General features: G+C 34.2%; 1 protein-coding gene across 1 annotated transcript; it reads right to left on the bottom strand.

The window, feature by feature from the left end:
- Positions 1-7,933: 7,933 nt before the first annotated feature.
- On the bottom strand, positions 7,934-9,061 carry LOC116020343 (uncharacterized mitochondrial protein AtMg00810-like). Its single transcript, XM_031260823.1, has one exon. The coding sequence runs from the start codon at positions 9,059-9,061 to the stop codon at positions 7,934-7,936; it is 1,128 nt and encodes a 375-aa protein (XP_031116683.1).
- Positions 9,062-27,052: the final 17,991 nt, after the last annotated feature.

Below are 27,052 nucleotides of genomic sequence, written 5' to 3'. Positions count from 1 at the left end.
ATTGCCTCCACTGAGGTTCAAACCCACCACCTCCCGTATACAGGGAAGGGTTTGATGCCAGTAGACTTCTTTTAGTCCCTTTGTTTTGTTTTGTTTTGTTTTGTTTTTTTAATCAACGGAAGCTCGTGAAATCGTAGCAATTCAATGCTGCTTTCATCTGCAGCAGCGGGGTTGGGACATGTATTATATTTACTGATGTTGTTTCTTTGTTTGATTAACAGAATAATATATTGTTATGAAGAATTAGGCTCTCAAATGGCAGTGTAACTATAGTTTAAGGAATTTTATTTGGTTGTGATTAATTATTATTATTATTATTAAGGATTTTTTTTTCTCGCTTCATTTCCACTTTGTTTAATGGGGAAAAGCAAAAAATGTGCTTTTTAGAAAGTGAGAGTTGATCTGTTAAGAAATGGTTTATATATTTAAAAAGGCTCAAATACAACGCCAAACTTTATATGACAAATTCATTAAGCCTTCAAATTGAACTTTAAAAAGTAAGGAGTAACAATAAGCACATCAATATGTCATTTTAATTAGTACATCGAAGCCCAACAATTGGTTAGTGGCTAGTGATAGCAAGTCGTTAAGATTCTGGCGGGACTTTGACTACCTTCAGAAATAAAACTGACAACTGGTGACTGGCAAACGGTCATTGGTCACCTTCTTTGATTGAGAAGGGGACCAGTGGATCGGGGTCGCCTTTTTCATGGAGAAGGAGACCAATGGTACAGTCGCCTTCTCAATTGCGGCGTGTTTGGTTAGTGGAATAGGTCGGGAATGGAATACCATTCCCGGGAATAGATCTATTCCACTGTTTGGTTCGTCGTTCTATTCCTAGGAATAGCATTCCCGGGAATGAGCTATTCCCTTTGCAAGGGGAATAGCCATTCCTAGGGGACCCCCTAGTATTAGCTATTCTCAAGTATTTGGGAATAGCTTTTATACTATAATACCGAAAATGCCCTTTTGTATTATATATAATTAAGGTTTGCGTAATATGGTAATACAATTCATAATATAATATATTCATTCCTACTTTCCTATTTGTAATACAATTATAGATTAATCGTAATAATACAGTACATATATTTCCCTCCAACGTAATCTATACTATTAATAAAAACAAAATCGTCAATTTTAACTTCTCGTCCAAAACACTCCTATACTATTACGGTTTGCATAATATTGTATAATAATAATAATAATAATAATAATAATAATAATAAAATAATAATAATAATAATAATGATCCAGATTTCAAGCAGTCATAATGTTCATAAAAATTACTAATTAATATAGTGGATATGAATATAAGGAAGATTGTGAAAAGGGGTGAGGAGAGGGGGGGGGAGGGAGGGGGGGCTGGACAAAGAATCAGTAATTCATAATTTTGAATAAAATGCATGCTGTTATTTGACTATTAAAATTGCACTATAAATACTCTAAAAAGCAAAGAACAATTATACTATTGAATATTTTATATTCTTTTTTGCTATTTCTCATTTTTTTTTTATTATTGTTTAGTAATGGAGTTTGTTTTTGTCTCTGCCTTCGACCTATAGATCCAACAGGACAAGAAAGAAAGCACTTTAAGGCTATGGTTGATGTATTGTTATGGTTGAGAGAATATTATCGCTCTATGATCAACCAACAAACACTCAAGTGCATATTCCATTACTTACAGGTGAATTTTTTGCTAATATAGTTATACTTACTGAATAAAAAAATATAAGTGTACCTCAAAATATCGCACGGGCCAAATATTCTTAATATATTATAAAAAATCAATTACATGCATCGCACGGATGAAAATACTAGTGTATTATAATATCAAATACAAACACAATATTTTAAGAAAAATGCTAAATTAACTTTTTGCAATAGATGTTGCCAAAAAAAAAAAAAAAACTTTTTGCAATAGATCAGATCATGTCATAAGCTTTCAAAGTATTAAATGTTAATATGATAAACGTTAATTAGGCTATTTAATTTTTTTTAAATGTAATTAAATGTAAATTAAAGGAAAAAAAGGGTGCAATTAACCCCTTTTAACCACTTGTTTCCTGTAAACACTATCTAGAACATATAACGCATTAACTTAATGTATTTCATTATACTCATAATTTTCTTTCAAACAATTTAAAATTTTACTTTAAAAGTCATGTTTAATGATACTTCTTAGAAAAAATCACACTTTATGACACCTTTTTTTTACATGAGCCAACAACTCTTTCAATTTCATGAAATTCTTGTGTCATACTGCTTGTCCTCTAATGCAATTAGGTGGGAAAATTTGTTCTTTTCTTGACATCTTTTTTAAAAATTCAAGACTACTACTAGAGCTTTGTGACAATTGTCACAAACATTGTTTTAAACAATTAAGACTACTGCTAGAGCTCTGTGACAGCTGTCGACAATAATCAAGACTACTATCGTAAATGGAGGTCAAACTCGGGAAATATTCTCTATCAATTATATAATCTTTTGTTAGTAATTTTAATTTATTTCATCGTTTGAAATTTCTGAAGGCACGTGCAGCGATTGGGCGCGATTTGTGCGCTCCACGAATTGAATGCGTTTACGCCTTTCCCTTTCCTTTTCTCTCTCCTAGTGAACCCCACAAAAAACCTCTCTTGCAGGAAGATTCAAGCCCTTTATGAACCTTGAAAAGAAATTTCAGATTTGGAACAGTCTAGATTTTAATAATATTTTTTACATTGCAAAGCATCATATATATATATATATATATATATATATNATATATATATATATATATATATATATATATATATATATATATATATATATATATATATATATATATATATATATATATATATATATATATATATATATATATATATATATATATAATCTTGAGAAGATTGAAGTTAAATTTGAAAAAAATGCAAATAAGTGCTTTTGAGTATGTATTTTCTACAAACTTTTCTACCACATCAATCATTAACTCATGTATTGACCCCATTCATTGATAACGTATGACGCTAATTTATCATTTTCTTTTAAAGAATTTAAAATTTTACTTAAAAATAATAATGTTAGATTAAACTGGCTTCTCAGAAAAAACCAAAATTTGTGAAGATGTTTTTAACTTAAGCTAACCAATAATACTTTCAATTTTACAAAACTTTTGTGTGACATTGCTGGTTTCCTTAGTAGATTAGTTTGAGAAATTTGTCTTTTACGTGAGAAGATATTCTAAATTTAAATATTTTAAAAAGAAAAAAAATCAATTTTTATAAAGCTCCAAGACAGTTGTCTACAAGCATCATTTTCATCATCTTCTCAAAGAGAAGACATTTCAATTATTTTTTATATTTTTATTTCAAAGTTTCTAAAGATGACAAAGCTCTTAACTTAGTCTTCTCAAGCAAAAGATGGAGTTCTTCATCTTATCTCATAGAAACGTTTAAGATTCATAATTTTCTGAGATATTTCTTAAAAAATAAAAATTTTAAGGAATCATTGGTGAGCTTGAGAAGACGCAACTTTCTTTTAGAAAATACGTTTTGATGCATTGTACTTTAAAAACAATCTATGACTACCAATGAAAATTATATTAATACAAGTTATCACATGCACGTTGCGCGATTAAATCAATGCCCAATGCGTATTTTTAAATTAGTGTTCCTTAATTGGTTAAAATAGTCATATAATAATGAGAGAAAAAAAATGCTAAATTAATAAAAATCAAAGAAAAATAGTCTCGATGCTTATATATTTTAATAAAACATAACAAAATTGTAAATAACTAAATTGCAACTAAAATAAGTAGAAACAGATAAACCACTTACATGGGAGCAAATGACGTGTCATCATTGTCACTTATTTGGACACCGGTCCGACCATTTAAAATCCATGTGTAATTGTACTTGTGATCAAGAACTTTATAGTTTGTCCGGACAGGTTTGGCAATGACATTTGAGATGATGTACCATTGTTGGTTTGTAAAGTGATATCATACATTCCAATGTTATTATCAAACACTATTGATTGAACCCGAGTTCCTTGCATTTAAATATGTCATTTACAATGAAGTTGGTGGTGAATGAGAGCATCTTCATAATAATAATAATAAGGGGAGAAAAATTTTACTATTTACTTATTACTGTTTCATCCTCAAGTACGATAAGCATATACTTTTTCTCAGACGTTCCAATAGCGTTTTTTGGTTCGTTTTTCATAATGGCATTAACTGTAAAACTCCAGCCCACAGTTTGTGTGTCAATATCAATTAACTTTACTGCATTTGTCATTACTAATATCCTTGTGTCATGGAAAATATGTTCATAAATGATGTTATGAAATAATATAATGGGAACCACAACATAAATTCAAAAACCATAGATTAGGGAGTTAGAAGTAACTAAAATGTGTAGATTATAGATGAATATAATGAGAACCACAACATTACATATAAGGATACAAGTATAGATGAACAGATTATACAATAGATATATTTACATAACGATATTGAAGTTATACTAATTAATGAGTGAAACATCACGACAGCAATCTGATTCAAAAGCCAAATTGCCCCAACAAAGTCAACAATAATTCATATATAACTTTTCCAAATCTTCATCAAATGAAAGCAACAAAAGTTTTCCAACTGGAGCGATTTATTGACCATCTTAGTTTGATGTGGTTAGGTATTAACAATTTAGACTGGTTTACCACCTTGTAATCCTTTACCGACTAAGATCACAAGGCTGGATTTGATCACAAGGCTAGATTTACTCACTGCACATTTTTAGAGTAACTGCAAGTTTCCCTCGTTACCAAAAACAACAACAATAAGAAAAGGAAATAGAGTAAGGCACCTTTTTGTAGTCCAGAAATGGCTTCAGTTTGCGCTTACAAGCATTTTTATTAACATTTGTTTGGTCAAGTATTAAATTACGAGGAAGCTTTGAAGCCATAGTTAAAAGAGTGTTGAACATCTCAGTAGCAGCAGACTACAACATTCTTTAGTAAAACATGAGGGAAAAAGGCCGATTCCCAAACTAGCTGTTTGATTGGAGAATCCACTTCAAATTGCTTTAATTTCCCATTCAATTCCCAACCATTTCCCATTCTTGAAGAAGCCAATTGATGCAGGTTTGCTTTCCAAGTCAATGCAACAAACAATTGTGTCACCATCTCCAATAGTTACAAAATTTTCCATTGCCCCCAAACCCAAAACTGTGCAAGCTTTCCCCCAGGCTTCCAACAGCATTATTATCTCCCCTTGAGACACCAATTCGACATTCACGATTACGGGTTGTTCTGATATGATTTTGCAACCAAAGCAATACTTTCCCCCTTTTATTCCGGCATTTGATCGAGCACCTGACCAGCAATATGCGAACCCCTTTCCATGAAGTGCTGAGCTGAGCAATCCATCGAATCCAATCTCAAAATCTGGAAAATTTAAGTTTGGTGAAATTATATTGTGGGTCTTGAATGTACAATTTAGCTAAAGGTTCCAACTTTGTTTTAAAGGAAATATTTATCTGAAAGAATTAAACTATAAAAACAGATAAATAAACAATCAAGAAAAATAAAGCGATAAAAATGGAACCAGACACCAGAATTGATCACGCAGTTCAGAGCTCCACTCCTACGTCTGCGGGGCACTTCACGTCAGCCCAATCCACTAGCCCAATCCACTAGATGATCACAAGGGTTACAAGGAGTCTAACAACAACCATCCTACACTAATGGTTACAAAAAAAATACTCCTAGCTAAGCCTTCTTCATCTTGGAGCTGACACTGTGCAATACACCACGATTCACCAACACGGCTGAATCTTCAAGCAACCAGAATAAGAACACGTGAAGCACTGTAGAAAAACCAATATAAAATCCTCTTATAGAATCTGATTCGAAAGAATAATGGAAGTGGGATTTAGAATAGTAATTGGCGTGTTAGAATCCCATGTGATAGAGCTATATTTATAGCCAAGCTATTAACCACTCTTCCCTTAATATTTGCAGCTGAAAACCAATCCAAAAAAGGATCAGTCATAAGTTTAGATCTGAGTAAAATGAGGATCATGATGACTGAATTCTGATTTGAATAAATCCCGTCCACTGGACTACTCGCTGGCGCTGCTCCAGAGTATGTGAGAAAAACTGCCTTCAACCAAGATAACGGACCAAACTACCTAATGACATAACATATGTTTTTGACTAATAATTAAGCCAATAAAAAGGTAGTTCAAGGTGTATAATTTGTACACTAACATTTGGAATTGTTAATTCATCAAGAAGCTAAGCAACACGATGCATGCATGACGCTCAGACAAGTCTCTGTCTTGCTTAAATTATGATCCGAAACTTCGCCATGCCACGAGCTCTAGCAGCAATGGACAAAGACAATAATGGGTTAGGTAAATTAGTTCGCGAAAGAAACTGAAAGGATTTATAGAAAATCTCAACCAAAAAAAAAAAAACGTAACTTAGTACGAATACCAGTTAACAACTAATTTATCAAACATTTTTCTACAATAGTAAAATTATCAATTATTTATATCATTTAACTCAATCAGCCAACAGCCATTTACCAAACAAGGCCTATATAATATAAATCAAATGCATGTATCCAAGGATGAGGTGGTTTAGCCCAAGAGTGATGGATTCAGGGTGAATCCTACTCTTGGGGTCAAATAAAGTCATGAAAAGAATCACAATTGATCATTCTTATGATGTGCGAGGTTGAACTAAGCTATTCCTATTAAGACAGACTTAATGTATTCATAGCTTAATACCTGAGATGTTGAATATAGATTATTTTTAATGAGAAATCACCTCCTTGAGTGAAAAGGATTAGTCATCTTATAAAAGATAAATAATGGACTTTTTTTGTTAGAGCGGAACATCTTGAGGCCGACTGGGTTGGGATTAAAATAAATGGTGAAATTTATCGTGAAACTTATATAAGTTTTAAGGTGTATATGATACATGTCACTTTGATTTAAACATATAATCTAAGAGTTCAGGTCACTCACTAGATTAGAATATACCATGTGTCACTAACGTGCAACCGTAGCGACGAATTCGTGCAATGCACAAATCATAAGCCTTATTTCCCCAGAAATTTTCGTGCAGGCTGAGACGACGGCTCGCCGTCGACATCGAGCTTGGCTTTCTTGCCTTCCAGAGTTTGACCGGTAATTGAAAAGTCACGTTTCTCAGACAGCATTATTCTAGGTTTTTTGCACTTCCCTGAATCACTAATCTCCTTACACCTTACGCAAACACCGACGATGTATTTTTTGGGGACAATTAACAGCGACTTGAATTGGATTCACCGACTCATAGAGTAAATTGTTGATACACCCTTCAACTTTGATACCACTATTAAAAACGTCCCCAAACTTTTTGAAAAATTACAATTACTATATATGGAAATTAATTGATTGAATAGGAAGAAAAAAATGACAAAAATAAGAAACATTTAATTTAATTTTTAGACAACTCAATATAAAAAAGATTTTATAAAATATGTTTTTTATGTCGACCGGATTAGAAATACATTTTTCAAAAGCTTTTTTCTGTTGTATTAATTTTTATATTAAAAAAAAAACTATATTTCAAAATGTTCGTGACCACACTAAATTGTATGCAACCCTGTACGGGACTACACTTCGCATGCCAATGGACACTCACAAAATTGTATTCAACTTAGTTGGTAACACATTCTTCACAGCTCTCCGTGCCATTTTGGTGGGATTTTGAGGTTCCATTTAGAAAAGGGAGATGGAGAAATCCCAGCACCTCCATGAGCATTCTATAGCTTACCTTCACTGGATGAGGATTGTATTCACAAAGTAATAGCGTAGCAATACAAAGATAATATAGTGTAGCTGGAAGTGAGAGACCTAGTGTAACACAACAACTAGAGTCCTAACACTCCCCCTCAAGCTCAGGGGTGACCAAGCACCTTGAGCTTGGAACGCAAAAAAGTAAAACGAGAAGACGAAAGAGGCTTAGTGAAGATGTCAGCCAACTGATCCTTTGTAGAGATGAAGTGAACCTGAAGTTCCTTCTTAGCCACCTTATCCCGCACGAAGTGGTAGTCAATTTCCACATGTTTCGTGGGAGCATGAAATACCGGGTTCGCACACAGATACGTGGCGCCTAAGTTGTCACACCATAACCGTGGAACGGACCGGACAAGCATACCAATTTCTTTCAGAAGAGACACAAGCCAAGTCACCTCTGCAGTCACATCCGCTAGAGCCTTGTATTCAACTTCTGTGGATGACCGAGCCACCGTGCGCTGCTTCCAGCACGACCAAGACACAAGATTATTCCCAAAATACACCGCAAAGCCGCTTGTAGACTTCCGATCATCAGGATTACCAACCCAATCTGAATCCAAAAAAGCGTGAAGTTCACTAGACAAGGACTTCGTAACATGGAGGCCATAATGCAGAGTACCTTTGACATACCGAATGACCCGCTTGAGCATGCACCAGTGGGCTGTTGTGGGCGCATGCATATGCTGACACAACAGGTTAACAGCGTGAGACAAATCCGGACGAGTCACCGTAAGATACTGAAGAGCACCAGCCAGACTACGATACTGCGTAGGATCAGCATAGGGGACTTCCGAGACATCCGACTTCACAAGAGACACAGGCGTGGACACCGGTTTACAGTCAACCATGCCAGATCGTTTAAGGATGTCATTCATATAGCGGCGCTGCGAAAGAAGCATACCATCCGACAACGAAACAGTCTCAATGCCAAGGAAAAAGGTCGGAGCACCCATGTCTCGAACCTTGAACTCTAATGCCAACATGTCAACAAGGCCAGCAACCCGAGCCGGATCAGAACCCATGACTAAGATGTCATCAACGTACACCAAAATATAACTGAACATCACCTTGAGAATAGACGAACAGAGAAACGTCAGTCTTGGACGACACGAAGCCAACAAAAACCAGATAGGTGTGTAACCGGTAAAACCACGCACGGAGAGCCTGCTTGAGCTCATACAAAGACCGTTGAAGCAAGCAGACATGACGCGGAGCAGCCTTGTCTTCATACCCAGCCTTATTATTATTATTATTATTATTAATCAATCAATAATTATTATTAATCAATTATTTTTAAAGTTTTCCAAATAAATTTCTATCTAATAAATTCTCATACCACTATATAAATCATGCAACCATGCAACCAATTTCACATCTTTCGTTCACTCCATCTTACCACGTTAGCTTCATGCACACAAAAAAATCTACATACAATGGCCCATATTTTTGTTTTACTATAAATAAGATAAACGCCTTCAGTACTGCTTGGGCAATCAAAGTACGATTGATTCGTCTTTACGAAGTCAAGAACAACCGAGGAGAAACCTTAGAATCTGTGTTGAAAGATGTGGAGGTATATGTTCTTTACATATATATATATATATAGATTTCTATTCAAATGTGGCCCCGCCTTCCCGTGCGGTCATGCGGTTTACACCACTCAATGTTAAGAAATGCACCACTCAATGTTACGAAATGCACCACAATGAAAATGCATTTCTTAATATGAAATGCACCGCTCAATGTTATTTGTGTGGTGCATTTCTTAATATTGAGTAGTGCATTTCTTAACATTGAGTGGTGTAAACCGCACGGCCACACCTGAACATGACCATATATATATATATATATATATATATATATATATATGTATGTATATATATATATGTATATATATATATGTATATATATATATATACATATATATATATATATATATATATTGTCGCTTCAATCTGATCATAATTCATCTGATCATAATTCATGAAGTTCCCACCCCATTTGTTTCATTTTTATATTTATCTATTTGTTTGTTTTGATATGAACTAATTGAATCATAATATATATTTTTGTTGTTTCTTTTTAGGCTTTGATATGGATTCTCAATTCTTCTGTCTTTCTTTATTATTTTTAGTTTTTCAATTTATATTTGTTATATAACACAATACACTGTTAGTTGTTTACCCTAATCTCAATTGTGTAGTAATATAATTATTAATCTTTTCTGTTCATGAAGTGTGATTTTTGCTCACATCATTGCTCATGCCCTCATGGAGTTCCCACCCAGTTGTGTCATTTTTATATATTTATCTATTTGTTTGTTTTGATATGAACTAATTGAATCATAATATATATTTTTGTTGTTTCATTTTTATATATTTATCTATTTGTTTGTTTTGATATGAACTAATTGAATCATAATATATATTTTTGTTGTTTCATTTTTATATATTTATCTATTTGTTTGTTTTGATATGAACTAATTGAATCATAATATATATTTTTGTTGTTTCATTTTTATATATTTATCTATTTGTTTGTTTGATTATTTATAATTTAACCTTTAATTTTATTATTTAAATATTTAATATAAAAATATTATCCGTGCATCGCACGGGTAATTTACTAGTTTCCTTTTATATAAGAAGTTTTTTTTTGAAGGTAAGCGTAGCTATTCCATTAATTCATAACATAAAACGTTTACATCAACGATCAATGAAATGGTAAACCATTCCTTACAGTCAGACATAGAAACAACTTTTCTAACTATGATATACAAAACTTGAATCGCAGACTGTTCCATAACTAAGAAGCTATGTTCCTTCAGGGAGCTTAAAGCTTCATCAAAGATCTGGGTCTTCGTCATCATTCTTTTTTGCTCGCCCAGGATAAGATCAACACTTGCCGAAACCAAACTAAACGATTTATGTTAATGAAAATGAAAAGCTCGTGAAAGTAACGAGAGAAAAAATGCTCGTGAAATTAACGAGAGGAAAACACAATAATAGAGAAAATAAAAAAGTGGGTAAAGTCAAAGTAGGGTTGGGAGTTCAAGACTACCAATACAAACCCCAATTCCTACCTACTGTTATTTTATTCAAAGGAAAGAAAACGGAAGAAGAAGATCAGTGGTGGTGGTCAGAGGCGGACGGAGCTGCGGCGGTGGTCGGGGCGGAAGAAGAGCGAGAGCAAACGTAGAAGGTGACCAAAACCGCCGGCTCAAAACTCCATTAGAGCTCCGGCCGGAGGCCGGCGGTGGAAGCCGAAGTTGAGCAGCATAGAAAGGCGTTTGGTTTTATTTTATATAAGAAGTTTTAAGGTGCATTTACTTATTTGATGTGATTAAAAAATGAATACAATTGTAATAAATAATTAAATTGCCACATTGGATTTTGAATTATGATTATGGAGTGTCGGTATGGGTAGAGATGGCAACGGGAATAAGGATGAGAAAAATTTTCGGGAAACGGGGAATGTATGTAATTTCCCGTCGTGGATGGGGAAGGGGATGAAGATACCTCTCCTGGGCTAGCCCCATCTCCAAATAATTATTATAATTAAACAATTGGTATTGACCCGATTTATGTGCTTTATGCTTTAATCCTTGAAAATGTATCGTGGATCTTGAATGTACAAGATAAGTCTAAGGTTCCTACTCCTTTTTAACCAGATTATTTATCTGAATTAATTACTGGATTATAAACAGATAAATAAACAAAAAGAACAATAAAGCAAAGTAAACAGAACCAGACACCGGGAATTGTTTACGTAGTTCGGAGCTACACTCTTACGTCCGCGGGGCACTTCATGTCAGCCCAATCCACTAGATGATCACAAAGGGTTACAAGGAGTCACAAAACAACCATACTACATCAATGGTTACAAAAACACTCCTAACTAAGCCTTATCATCTTCAAGCTGACACCGTGCATTCCATACTCGATCATCAACAATATAGTACCATCAAGCACTCTTATAAACTGATTAATACCCGAGAATAATAAGAGAAAAACTATATAGAGCTCACGTATAAATCTGGACAAATATAGCGTGTGTAATTTTGTTGTTAATCCCATGAAAATGAGCTCTATTTATAGTCGAACCCACAACTATTAAATCCTGAATTTTTGCAGCTGTGATCTCCTCAAACAAAGCTTAACGACTAGAATAAATCTGATAAAAAATAGTGGATCATAAGACTTTGTTATATTTGTTGTTATAATTTGTAATATTATACGAAATAAAAGTAAAATAATTACAGCGCGCAAATGGCTATGCAGGGAATTGGAAATAGTGCACCACGGTGCACAATATAATGCATTGTGCACCCCGTACTAAAATATTAGGATATGAGTTCTGTGTATTATATGTAATCGTTCTATGTATTCCAAGCAATCATTCTGTGTATTCTAGGCAACCGTTCTGTGTATTCATGTTAGTAACACATGTGGTGATGTATTTGTGCATTCGAATGTTAGGAGGATGAGTCATGTGTATTTTGTGTCAACATTCTGTGTATTCTAGGCAAACGTTCTGTGTATTCTAGGTAAACATTCTGTGTATTATAGATAAGGATTATGTGTATTATAGATAATGAATTCCCTAGAGTCATTCGCATCCGCGTCTACTAACATCATCAAAACGACGTCATTTCGGACCAGGGTCCACAATGCACTGTGGACCCTGGTCCACGATATAACGATTGGTAAGTAAATATTGAACGCAATGGGATCAATTTGGACAATATTTGTTATAATTTGTAATATTATACGAAATAAAAGTAAAATAATTACAGCGCGCAAATGGCTATGCAGGGAATTGGAAGCCCACATAGACACTTGTGAGCTTTCATAGTTGGCTTTGTTGAACATTGAGCATGTAATATAAATCATAAATAAACTTTTAGTTGAGACAAAACGAATCTTCCGATCACTTTCTTGTTTGTGCTAGACGAGTCATATTTCTGGTTCAGAGGCTTAAGCGTCTTCATCTTTGGCGGAGATATAATAGAAACACCAATTTCTCTTACTGCGCCGCCATTGTAATTGTCTTCTTTACCGCTAAATCATTTTGCTGGGAAAGAATTCTTTAGCGGCATGAAAGAGATGAAACATAAGATAATATCATAGAATGTTGAATCCATTATCCCAAAGCAAACATAGTTTTTAAAAGAAAAATCTTATATATAATCAAATCTTTAAAAAATAAAATAAAAAAATTCGAACAAGCGAAACAAAGAATCAATATCTTAAAAAAGAGTGAGAAACAAAGTAATAGATAAACAGAAAGATTATAGGAAAACCAAATCAATCTTTTAAAAAATACTCTCATCTAAGTGATGGCGTACAAAAAATCTAATACATATAGTTCCCCAAAAAATAAGGCATATACATTAGACAATAAAAGAGGTGAAACAATGGAGCTGATTCTACAATGTTGGTTCCACAGTCTCCCATAAAAGAATCTTCTAGCAGCTGATTTTTGATACGCCCTTAAATGTAATTATATAGCTTAATTAGGAAGAATTAATTATGTTTTTAGAATTAGTAGGATAATTAGGATGATATAACTTAATTAGTGGGAGAGTTAATATTGTGCCTCAATTAGCATAGGGAAATTATGTGTATCATGATATATCATAACTTGTATAGTTAGTATAATTTTGGTAGGTTAATTATTATATGTATTAGTTAATTGGTATAAATAAGTCCATTGTACATGATGATGAAGAAGGAGAGAAATATATTGTTATTCTATTATTTTAGTTATTTCTTGGAGCTCTCACACGCTCGAAGTGTGAAATTGGAGTTGGCCGTGACTCGAATACGGTTAGGAGCTAGAAGCCTTGACCTTCTTGTAATCCACCGAGGGCTTGTATATGGAGGTGATAGATAGATATTGGAAGGAGAGAGTTAAGGTCTATACATATGGCAGTTTCCGTTCTGGTTTCACTGTGATTATGGCGGGGGTCGGGAATTCTAGACCATAAACAAGTAATCCTCTACAACAAAATTTTAAGAACAAATTAGTAAGCAAATTTAATATTACTAATCCAACTAAAAGTATCAAAGCAACAAATGGAGCACAACGAAAATGAAGCTGAAAAAAATCATACATATAATTTGATTTTAAAAAAATAAAAAGCAAAAAATTTGGAACAACTAGAAAGAATCAAGTCGGAAAGGTATTCCTGAAATGGCTCATGGAGAGAAGCAAATTATGTAACAGATACACGGAAAGATCATAGCAAAATCATATATGAACAAATAAATCTAAGACAAAGTTATTCGAAAAAATCTCAGACATATATACTTAGACAAAGATGTGAAACATAAGATCAGATTCTACAATGTTGAATCTGCAATCCCACAACAAATCTAGCTTTAAAAAAAATACATATAATCAAGTTTTAAAAAATAAAAGCAAAAAAATTGAAACAACTAGACAAGGAATCAGAGTCTAAAAAGAGTGGGAAACAAAGTTAGATATAAAGAAATTAAAGATTATAGCAAAATCAAATATTTAACAAAAACTCTCATACATATAATCAAGCAAAGAATAAAAAACATGCATGTTGTCTCCATTTGAACTCACATGACACTAATCAAGCAAAGAATCAAAAACATGGTGTCTCCATGATACGTGAGTGGAGGTTTGGCCCCAACTTAAGTACCACTCCACAATCGCTGCCGAGAATTGAAGCCGACATCCGCGGCGGCTGGCACTCCGGACTCTTCTCGGCACCAGGTAGCCCTTTTCTAGGAGCCGATGTGGGATCGTATCATTGCCCACCCCTTGAGAAGTCGACGTCCGCGGCGGCTTACTCTAGACGGCTCACACTCCCCCTTTTAGGTCGCCCCCTCCGCTAGGCTAGCACCGGATGAGTGGACGGCTTCAAACTCTTCTCGGTCCCCTTTGAACCTTATCAAGCACCGGGTAACCCTCTTCGAGGTAGCCCTTTCCCACCACACTCCGGCCTCTCAATGAAAGGACCAAATGATACGGCACTCAAGCCAAGACCCTAACTCCACCACAAAAGCTAGCTCATGAGTGGAGGTTTGGCCCCAACTTAAGTATACCACTCCACAGCCGATGTGGGATCATATCACTCCATTTTTGAGATTATTTACTCGGAGTGAAGATTGAGTTTGGGCAACATTATATAGCAGAGAAATCTGTTGGATAACGTTAGTACTTTTTGCTAACATAAGCTCTTACGTCAAAACTTAGATTTTCTGTATTTGAAAAAATATCTCATTCCACAAATTTATATGGAAATTTCATAAAATGTTTCAAAACAATTTCTCTAATTTTAGAAAATTTTAAAATAACCTTTTTTGAAATATGAATATGATAATAAACAATTAATATTTTTGCATAAATGAAATTTGTTTAGTAAATGCACACTTATATTTTATATATTTGTACTTTTCTCACATGTTTTGTATCCTGGGATTCTTGCTCTCATTTTCAATTTTCATGCAATCTAGATAGGCACTCAACTAGTTTGTAGGGATGACAATGGATCGGGGTGGGTTGGGGATGGCTATATCTACTACCCGACCCACCCTAACACTTCTTCACCCAACCCCACCTCCCACCCATGTTGACCCCAGAGGGTGGACATTTTCAAAACCCACTCCACCCCACCGAATGCGGGTACCACCATTTATTATCCTATTAAAAATTTTAAATATCAATAATAATATTATTATTTAATTATTTATACACAATTAAATAATAATTCCGTTAGTTATATTAAAAAAAATAAAAAATATATAAATAAATATATTAGTGTATAACTAAAAATAGTAAAAACTTAAATAATTATAAGAAATTGTGTAGAATTAACTACATGCATGCATGCATACATACATACATAGGGGCGCACTCAGGTGAGAACAAATGTCCAAGAGGGGATTGAAAGTCAATCGCAGTTGTCCAGCTGTCCGCTTGTCCATATCTAACGGATCAGATATAATTTTTTTAAAAAAAGGCGCGGCGCATTTTTGTAATTTGTAAATAACTTGAACTTTGGTACAAGTAACATGTGTTAAAAGTGCAAGTTAAATGTCCAAATAAAATCATTTAATAGTGCAATTAATTTACCTTTTCACATTGGTGCACTTAATGATAACGTTTGGTGCAACTAATAATACCATTAGGTATTTTCAAAAAAATAATACCATTAGGTGCTCTTAATATTGGTGCTCGGTGAATATTTTTTTGCACTTTTAATACATTTTAATTACACGTAGGTTGTACTCTATGAAATTGTCACTTGCACTTTTAACACAATTTATTTGCACTACAAAGTTCAATTATTTATTAAATGCCACCACATTTATTATTCAAACAAACAATGCTTTTGATTCGTTAGATCTGGACAGCTGCTATAGGTTCTCATTTGTTTTCTAAGCATGTGGTTCTCACCGGATTCGTCTCCTACACACAGACAACACACAGGCACACACACACATGCACGTACGCACACGCACGCGCACAAACACACACACACACACACATGCATGTACGCACACGCGCGCACAAACACACACACACACACACATATATATATTATCATTGTGGGGTCAGGTTGGATTTTATACAATTTTGTGTATAAAACCTGCATCCAACCCGATTCACTCAGCGTGGATATCCGTGTAGCGAATTGAAATTGTCATTCTTACTGATTTGGCTCTTTCAATCGCTTTTCTCAGGATTTGAACACTCAAACATAAATATTTGTGTAACCTTTGTCATTAAAAAAACATGTAATGAGATTATCACTTTATTTGTGTTGTTATTCCTGCTTTGTAATACCGTATTAGTATTCCATAATTATCAAAACAATATTTATATCATGAAAATTGATAACCAAACATGTCACACAAGAGAGAAGGTTTGCAACTTAATTAAGTATCAATCCCCTTCATATTAAACACTAGATAGCATTATTTGTAGGTATTCCTCTCAACTAGAGCACAAATGATAAGCATTCAAATCGAAATCCTACCACCGCAAGAAAAACTAGCATAAAATTTATATGTTATATGTTTCACTTTTAATATTCCACCATGGTAATTTCATAAAATATTTCAAAACAATTTCTCTAAATTTAGAAAATTTTAAAATACCCCATTTTGAAATATGAATATGATAATAAACAATTAATATTTATGCATAAATGAAGAATTTTTAGTAAATACACACTTATATTTTTTATATAGTAATTCTTTCCGTGTTTTATATCCAAAGATTCTTGCTTTCAATTTCCGTTTCCATGCAACCTAGACCGGCATTCAACCGGTTTGTAAGGATGGCAATGGGTCGGGCTGAGTTGAGGATGGTTATATCCACCACTTGACCCACCCTTACACTTCTTCACCCAACCCCACACCCACCCTTGTTTACCCGCAGAGGGTAGACTTTTTCAAAATCCACTCCGACCCACCGGATGCGAGTACCCACTATTTATTACTACCTCCGTCCTATTTTGGATGTTTGATTCGTTTAACGAGGCTTGACTGAAGTTATTTTTAATCCAATTTTTCATAATATTAATTTTAGTATTAATATATAAAATTTATATATTTAGAAACTACATTAAAAGTACTATTAAACACAAAAAATTAAATTTAAAAATAATAAAAAATTACTAAAGAAAATAAGCAATGAAGAAAGAGTTGGTTAATTTGACCAGTGAATAATAAACAGGACAGGTAAAATGGGACAGAGTGAGTATCATATTAAAAAATTTAAATAATAATAATAATATTATTATTATTATTTAATTAATTGTTTACAGACAATATATATATATAGGGTAGGGTTCTAGTGAGAGCACTTGTTTAGGTAAGATCGTGAGATCAGATCTTGTGCATCCATATAGTATTTTTTAATGGTCTAGATTGATTGACACATACTCCGTCCGCACACATTTAATCACTGTTCGCACACACTTCAACTTGGAATCTTAATCAATCTAGACCATTAAAAATTTTTGAGATCAAATCTTTTACATCAATGTAAAAAATTTTAATGGTCTAGATTGTTTGACACACCACTCTGTTCGCACACATTTAATCACCGTTCGCAGACACTTAATCACCATTAGCACACATTTTATCATCGTTCGCACACACTTCAACTTAGAATCTTAAATCAATCTAGACTATTAAATTATTACATGGATGCACAAGATTTGATCTCAAGATCTTACCTAAACAAATGATCTCATATGATCCTAACTCTCTCTCTCTCTCTCTCTATATATATATATATATATATATAGAGTTAATTCCACTTTTGGTCCTAGACTTATTAGGCGTTTGACAGGTTTAGTCCTCCATAATCAAAATGGTCAGATTCTAGCCACGCTTTATTGTTGTTGGACACTTTTAGTCCTCCGTGACTTGTGCCGTCAATAGACCGTGAATTAGAAGGACTTTTTGGTCTTTTTATGTTGTCTTCTCCTAATTCTTGTATTCCTCAATTTTAGTGGTTTCAGATATCAGATTAATCACTTCCCTTTTAGATTTTTATAAGCGGAAGCAATTCGTAAAGTGTTTCTTCCACCAAACTCGTCTGATTTCGACGTGGCTTCGAACGAGTTGACCATCCATGTGCCGATTTGTCTCACCGAGTTAATCAGCGCCTTCAATAACTCGTTTACGGGAGAACTTCCAGCGACGGGGTGGTCAAAGATGGCGGCGTTGAGACGAATCACGTGTCTATGAACCAGTTGGCCGGAACCATTCCTAATGAGCTATGCGAGTTGCCGCTCGAGTCTGAGAGGAAAAATCTCGGTAAAAACTCTGTCTTTACTCTGGATTGATGTTTCGGAAAATGATTTCTCCGGTAAAATCCTAGAAAATTTGTTTGGGTTGGGTTTTTTTGGAGGAGGCGATGATGATATATAACTCCCTATCCGCCGAAATTCTTGCAAGTTTGGGCCAATGTCGGAGCTTACGACGTGTAAAACTGTCGCAAAAAAAATTTTCCTGCAATGATCCCACCGGCTTCTGGGGATTTCCCCATATCTCCTTGCTTGACTTGGCAGGCAACTCATTTTCCGGTGAAATTGCAAAAACCATAGTCCGTGCTGCAAATTTATCGGCTTTGTTTTTGTCAAAGAACAGATTTCCCAGTACTATTCCGGAGGAGATTGGTTTTCTTGATAAGCTTCTTGATTTTCTAGGCGATTAAAAATAGTTTTCTGGGCCTTTACCTCTCCGGTGATATTCCGTCTTTATATGCTAAGCAAATGTATAAGAATAGCTTTGTGGGAATTCTGAGTTGTGTGGAGACTTCAAGGGGTTGTGTGATGAGAGAGATGAGATGAAAAACACTGGTTATGCTTGGTTATTGAGATCGATCTTTGTGCTTTCTGGGCTGGTGCTTATCGTGGGAGTTATGTGGTTCTATTGGAAGTATATGAATTTCAAGAAGGCGAAACGGGCTATAGATAGACCGAAATAATCTTTGATGTCATTTCATAAGTTGAGTTTCGATGAGTACGAGATATTGGATGGTCTTGATGAAGATAATGTCATTGGAATGGGTTGTCCGATCTGGAGAGGTTTACAAGGTTGTGTTGAAGATGGAGAAGAATTTGAAGCTAGCTGATGAGAGCAATGACATTGAGAAAGGCGGTTCTCAAGACGATGGGTTTGAAGCAGAGATGAGACATTGGAGAAGATTAGGCATAAGAACATTCTACTTAGTTCATCTTTGTTCTTGTTGCAGCTTAAAACCACCACTAAAATGGAGGAATAAAAGAATTAGAAGAAGACAACATAAAAGACCAAAAGGCCCTTCTAATTCACGGTTCACAAACGGCACAAATCACGGAGGACTAAAAGTGTCCAACAACAACAAAGCGTGGCTAGAATCTGGCCATTTTGATTATGGAGGACTAAACCTGTCAAACGCCTAATAAGTCTAGGACCAAAAGTGGAATTAACTCTCTCTATATATATATATATATACACACACACACACACATAGTAGTTATATTAAAAACAAAATATAAATATATTAACTAAATTTTTATTTTTTTTAAATAAACAAATTAGATATAACTAAAAATAGTAAAACCTTAAAGATAATTATAAAAATTGTATAATTAACTAAATGCATGCATGCATGCATACATCCATACATGAGATAATACTAGTTAGGGTCCTCTGAGTATAGTGGTATTGACATGTTTAGTCCTAAACTTTTAATTTAATCACCTGTGATCTTTCAACTTTCAAGTTACACCACCTATGGTCCTTTAACTTTCAAACTAACAACCTGGTGTTCTTCACCTTTCAAATTTTTAACCAGCCCTCTTCCTAACTTTGCCCTTAGTTAAACTAAATGAAGGACCATGACTTGTTAGATTTGAAAGGTAAAGGACATTAAATTGAAAGTTTAGGAGTAAACGAGGGGGTGCAACTATACTCGGAAGACCCACCTGACATTAACTCTCTCTATCTCTCTCTCTCTCTCTCTCTCTCTCTCTCTCTCTCTCTCTCTCTCTCACACACACACACACACACACATATATATATATATGTTCAGGTGCGCCCTCACCTTAACGTGTAGATAGTGCGACCGCATGAATATTTATGCAAATATGCATCTATAGTGTTAGGAAATGCACAAAAAATGCACAAATACACAAAAAAAAACGCACCATTAGGTACGTATCACAAAAATGCACCATTAGATATGCATAAACGCACCACACAATGTTTGGAAATGCACAATTAGGTGCGGGGAGGTGTGGTGCATTTTTTAGGTGTGTTGTGCGTTTTGTGGTGTATTTGTGCATTTCATTGTTGTGCATTTTCCTAACACTATTGGTGCCTTTTTAAGCGGCTGCACGTTAAGGTGCGGCCGCATTTGAAGAGAGAATTGAAAACTAATTGCAATCGTCCACCTGTCAAGATCTAACGGATCAAATATAATTTTAAAAAATAGATGCGGTTGCATTTTTGTAACTTGTGTTAAAAGTGCAAGTAACTGTTGCAAGTGTGTAAGTAAAATCACTTAAAAGTGCAACAATTTTCAGTTAATAGTGCAAGTAATTTACCTTTTTCACGTTGATCCACCTAATTATAACCTCTTTCGCATTGGTAGACATAATGATAACATTTGATGTAATTAATGATAACGTTATTAGGTGCACTTAATATTGATACTCGGTGTACATTATTTCTTGCGCTTTTAATACATTTTACATTCACTTTTAATATATTTTACTTGCACTTTGGTGCACGTACTCTACGAAATTGTTATTTGCATTTTTAACACAATTTATTTGCACTTCAAATTAAAGTTCAATTATTTACAAAAATGAGACCGCATTATTTTTGAAAAAACAATGTTTCTGATTTAGTAGATCTAGTCAAATGGACGGCTGCTATGGCCTATGGGTTCTCATTCCTTTATTAGGCATGTGATTCTCACCCGATCTTTCTCCTATACACACACACACACACACACGCACACACGCACACACGCACACACATGTGTGTGTGTGTGTGTAGGGTCAGGTTCCCGTGCTGACAGTGTTTCCCATGTGGTCAGACACCATTAGGTAGGAAAAAATGCACCACAAAGTGTCCAAAAATGCACCATTAGGTGTAGGGATTCCAATCCAACTAGCAGTATGTATTGAAAAAAAGTTAAAGGATGCTAGAAGGTTTGGATTGGATCCTTGTGCGCACATGAAGACTAGGATCTGATTTGTTGATTGCATGACTCGCAATTTACTTCTACCGTGACTCTAAGGGAAGAGTCCTGCGGGCTTAGAATTAGCCCGGAAAAGCTAAGATCACGTAAGTTTTTTTTTTAAGTACTAAAATTGATTTAATATAATATTATTCCTTATATTTGCGTGTAGCATAGTCAAAATGACAAATGAGATTCAACATGTGACCTTCTTTGATACCAATTATAAAGATGAAGCACTTGCCACTATGTCAAAACTTATAACTAGTAGCGAAGGTGTAACTTTACTTTTCTTTATACTTGTGTAGCACGAACTTAACGCCACGTTTTGATGGTAGGATGTTGGACTCGTTTCTTCAAGCCACCATAAAACAGATGCATTCTATTTCTTAAATTTAAAAGACTAGACAGATGTATTTAAAATCAAATGACAATTATTAAATGAAGATTCCAAATTAGTAAAAATATTTAATTATATCAATAATAACTCCATAAGTATAATTCAAAATACATTGTGGTAATTTATATATTACACACTTGTATTCATTTTTTAATCACATCAAATAAGTAAATACACTTTAGAAGTTCTTATTTAAAAGGAAAATACTAATTATTATCAATTCATAGAGTAATACTTTTATTACATACTTTTATCAAATAAAATATAAACAAACGAAAGGAAGAAAGAAAGAGAAGTTTAATGTTACCAACAATTTATTATCTAAGGTGTATAAAACAAAAATGGAGTTACATTAGAGATTAGATTTGTCAATCTTTTGAGTAATACTGAGTCATAGATCATGGGATGGGTATGCTCTAAAATTTGTACACGTCGCACATTCGAATTGAGTGCATATTATATAAGTAGATTCATATTTTAACCGGACAAATCGGTTCGAGTACCATTAAATGGACACCTTGCTCCCAATGCCAATTTTTAACGGGTCAAATTTGCCTCCTTCGTAATCCTTATGCTGAGATTTGATCCCGAGTTTAGAGTAGTGATGATGAAAATACCAACCTAATCAAGCTCAGTACAACTTTTGCTATTGCTATTTTCTAAATAAAAAGCCCAGTCATTTTCATTTTTGGTCCTATTGTTATTGGGGCATTGCCAATTTTAGTCCACTTCATTAATTTTTGCCACATTGCAGGCAAGTCTTATTTAGTCATTGTCACTTTTAGTCCACCGTTAAAATTTTCGTCAAATAACCGTTCAAAACAGGGGTATTTTGATGTTTTCATGCTTTGATCATCTCCTTTACCCTTTGTAGTGGTTTTCCATACAGATTTTCCTCCAATGAAGAGGTTCGGTAAAAGTCATGGCTTTGTAATGTGACTCACATAGCTTTCGTCGGACCTCTTCAATGAATGAAAATGTGTAAGGAAAACCACAGCAAAGGGTCAAGCAGATTACCAAAGCATGAAAAGACCAAAAACACCCATATTTTGGATGGCAATTTGACAAAAATTTTAATTGTGGACTAAAAGTGGCAAGGACTAAATAAGATTGGCCACAATGTGACAAAAATTAATGAAGTGGACTAAAATTGGCAATGCCCCAATAACAGTAGGACCAAAAATGAAAATGACTCTAAAAAGCCATAACCTATACAAATTACAATTTAACCCTGATCTACTCTAAAATTTTATAAATTTTACAATTTTGGTCCTCTTTTTTTCCAAAATGTGATGCTGTGAGCCATAAATAATGAGTTGCCAAACCTTTGACATCCACCCCATTGCTTCTGCTTTGTTACTGCCGCACCACCCACACCCTCCAATAGGGAAAAGCTCTGCTTTCTACACTTCCAACGAGGAGTTTAAGACCACATTGTTCCTGGCCGTGCATAAAGGCAAAAGGAAAAAGACAGTGGTTTAATTTGGACAACCCATCTAGCGCAAGTGGACTGAAGATGCTCCGGCCTGTTATCCTTCCACTGCAGAGAGGAGGAGGTGTTCGCTGCTCTGTGAAACCAGCCTGACGCGGTGCCCTCCGATCTAAAGGCCAAGAAGCCTCCGCCTTCGCAGAAACTACACAGCCAAACTCACCACTTGGAACGGGCAGACCAGTAAATAGCATTCCAAGCCCAGGCCTTCAAAGTAAGCCCATTTATTCCACCATTTTAATGCTCCCACTTGGGTTACAAGCTCGTGCTACCAAGCCCAGCAAACGAAGCTTCTACCTACGGACTTATTAAGAAGAAATATTCCTCATCTGGTTCCGATGTGGGAATTATGCGAGCCTTTCGTGGGGAAAAAATGGAGCAGAAAACTCTGATGTATTTATGTTTAACAGATATGAGATTTGCGTTTATCATTGTTCACCAAAAAACTTAGGAATGTAGATGAAGCCTTGGCTTTTTTTATATGGAAATTGCATCATTTTTGTTGAACGGAATGGCAGAGATGGGTTAGCTTTGATTCATTTACATTATCAATCTCATTTCACCCTCACATTAATTTCCTTATTATTATTTAGTTTAAATTGTGCGGGCTGAAGTTTTAGAAATGAATTGAAGTTGCAGAGGGGGTTTGTATAGATTGGTTATTTGGAAGCCTTGGTACTATATATGTAAAATTTAGTAGTTTTGATGATTTATTGAGTTTAGGGGAAATTAGGGTTGTGATTTGAGATTATGCATAAGTTTTTTTTGTCATGCTACTTTGTGTGCAATTTGATCTTTTTTATGGATAATGGATAAATAATGTAAGCAGTTTACATAGAGGAAATTGGGATGGTGCAATTAAGAGTATCATCAGCGACCTCTGATCCAAATCTTGATTGGTGGCATTCGAGATGTTCAGGGCCATTACCCTCAGCTCAGTTTGCAAAATTGCCATAAGCTTCCTTACTTTTGCGCTGTGTATACTAAAAATTGCCATAATGTTAACAATCTTGTAAAATCTGATGCTTTTTGTGAACCATTTACCACTTCAATTTATAAAGATATTTAGAAGATGAATTTTGCTGAAAGCATCACCCTTAAAACTATACTTTGTAGCATTTTTCATATTTCGAGGGACAAAAATATGCTTGAAGTAAAATCAGTCAAGAATTTGTTTTGTGATATTTTGTGGTAATTGAAAATATTTTAGGTTTATGAAACTCTTGAGCTTCAGATTGTAGCTGCTCAAAGGTTGAGGCTACCTCTTATTTCCAAAGATGGTGAGGTTCTTCAAGATGAAGAAATTGAGAAGTGGAGTATACTCTTAAGAAGTTCCCTTCAAAGGTCGCTAATGTGCCAGCAGTTGGAATTAGGAGATGGCAGATATTGATTTCGCATGAGGTCGGAAATTATTTAGATGCTAAATGTGAAAAGTTAGCTGATGCTGTTGCTATTGATTTCGCATGAGGTCGGTCAGCATTGCAACCTTCCTTCCATTCATTTATGTTTTTTGCTCCTAGACTTCCATTCGTCTTCATTGTTCAGTTCGAATCTTTCTCTATTTTATATGCTTGCTGATGCTTAGGCTATCTTTCTATTTGCTATTGGCCACTAGTTGAATATTAATAGTTCGGGTGTCAAATGAAATATCTAAAGCTATGCTGCCTTTATAGATTATTGGTGATGTTTTAGATATATGTGATTGCAAATCAAATATATATGATGCCTTAGCTTTATCTTTTCGTTTTGGTGTCCAATTCAAAAGTCTCATACCTCAAGATGAAGGGCGACTACCACCGCTACCTTTGCCTACAAAGGCGCTCAGGTATATGTATATATGTCCATTCTTGGACATTCATTTATGTGTGTAATTTGTTTGATCTATTTATTGTTATATCTGAAATTAAGATTACCATTGGCAGAGCTTAATAAATTTGGTTGTTCTTATTTTTTATTTATTTTTTACATATTATTAACATGTGTGGTTCGAAATTGATTGGAATTTAAGGATGAAAAAGAGTAATGATTTGATATTGGTAGGTTAAATGATTGTGTTCTGTTTCATTGATTGATCAAATGCAACCTTAGTCTGTTAATTAGCCAATAAAATAGTGGAGGCCAGGTTACATTTCTCTTAAGAAAGTTGAGTTTGATTTTTTTAATTATTATAACCTTTTGGTAAATCAAGGATTTGATTGTGAAAGAAAACTAAATTGTGTAGTGCATTTGATTATTTATACTTAATGCTGATAACCTATATTTGATGCAGTTTTCTGCATATGAGATGTATAGTTAATTTTGGATAGTCCATTACGATTTATAGTTTCTTGTGAGAAAGGAAATGGTTGGGCTATGAAAGACTTTCTTTTGAAAGAGTTCTGTGCATTAAGGTGCTTGTAGAGGATTTGGTTCTTTTTGTGCATGCAAGTGTGCCTAATTTATATATTTAAGTCTACCAGTTGCCACTAGAAAATCTGATAGATTCTTTTATGTAGTGCAATTAATTTACCTTTTCACAATGGTGCGCATAATGATAACATCATTCACATTGGTGAACAATGATAACGTTTGATGCAACTAATGATAATTTTAGGTGCATTTAATATTGATGCTTAGTGTACATTATATATTTGTTACACTTTTAATACATCTTACATGTACTTTTAATACATTTTAATTAATTAACACAATTTATTTGCACTTAGATGCATGTACTCTATGAAATTGTTAGTTGCACTTTTAACACAATTTATTTGCACCTCAAAGTTCAATTATTTTCGAAAATGTCACTGCATTTTTTTAAAAAAAAAATTATAATTCGTTAGATCTTGAGAGATGGACGGTTTTTATAGGTTCTCATTCCTTTTCAATCTATGCGGTTATCACCCAATTTGTCTCCTATCTACACAAGATTGATTTTATGCCTTTCACAAAATAAATAAATAAAAAAGAGACAAACGATCTCTAAAGTAGTTCGGAACGCTTAGAGAACAACGAAAAGCAAGCCCAAAAAAAAAAAACTCACAAGAAATTTATAATTAGAGCTTTAGAAAAAACAATCAAAGAATAAATCAAAGTTTAGAAAGTTATTTTTGATAGGTCTCATCGAGAGGTCAAAACAAAGATCAATCAAACATTAATAGGGTAAATGAAGAACAAGCAGAAATTCTACCTTGGATGAAAATGAGAACTCATAAAACACTAATCAAGTAAAATGGAACTAGTTGTGGTGGTGAAGACGGAAGTTTAGCCAACATTATATAGGAGAGAGTTGGGTGGTGAATGGCGTTAGCAATTTCGTGGCAGTTCCCGTAATAAGCTCTTACGTCAAAAAGATTAGATTTCTTACATTTTGAAAATATATCTCCTTCCAACAATTTATGGAAATTACATAAATTGTTCAAAACAATTTCTCTAATATAAATATCTCCTTCCAATCCCTGAGGACCACATTTCACACCTATACATACATTCACCATCATTTTATATATCTAGTTTGATTAATGATGCATGATTGAATTTATTTTTAATCCAATTTTTCACAATGTTAAGTTTAGTATTAGTATATAAAATTTATATATTTAGAAATCACATTAAAAATATTAT

Source organism: Ipomoea triloba, chromosome 5, assembly GCF_003576645.1.
Source record: "Ipomoea triloba cultivar NCNSP0323 chromosome 5, ASM357664v1".
Classification (NCBI taxonomy): domain Eukaryota; kingdom Viridiplantae; phylum Streptophyta; class Magnoliopsida; order Solanales; family Convolvulaceae; genus Ipomoea; species Ipomoea triloba.
Note: the sequence above shows the minus strand (reverse complement) of the source record. Positions and strands in the feature narration are given on the sequence as shown.

Bases quoted from the DNA above. Each gene is read 5' to 3' on its own strand.
- LOC116020343 (XM_031260823.1), bottom strand. From the start codon at position 9,061: ATGAAGACAAGGCTGCTCCGCGTCATGTCTGCTTGCTTCAACGGTCTT.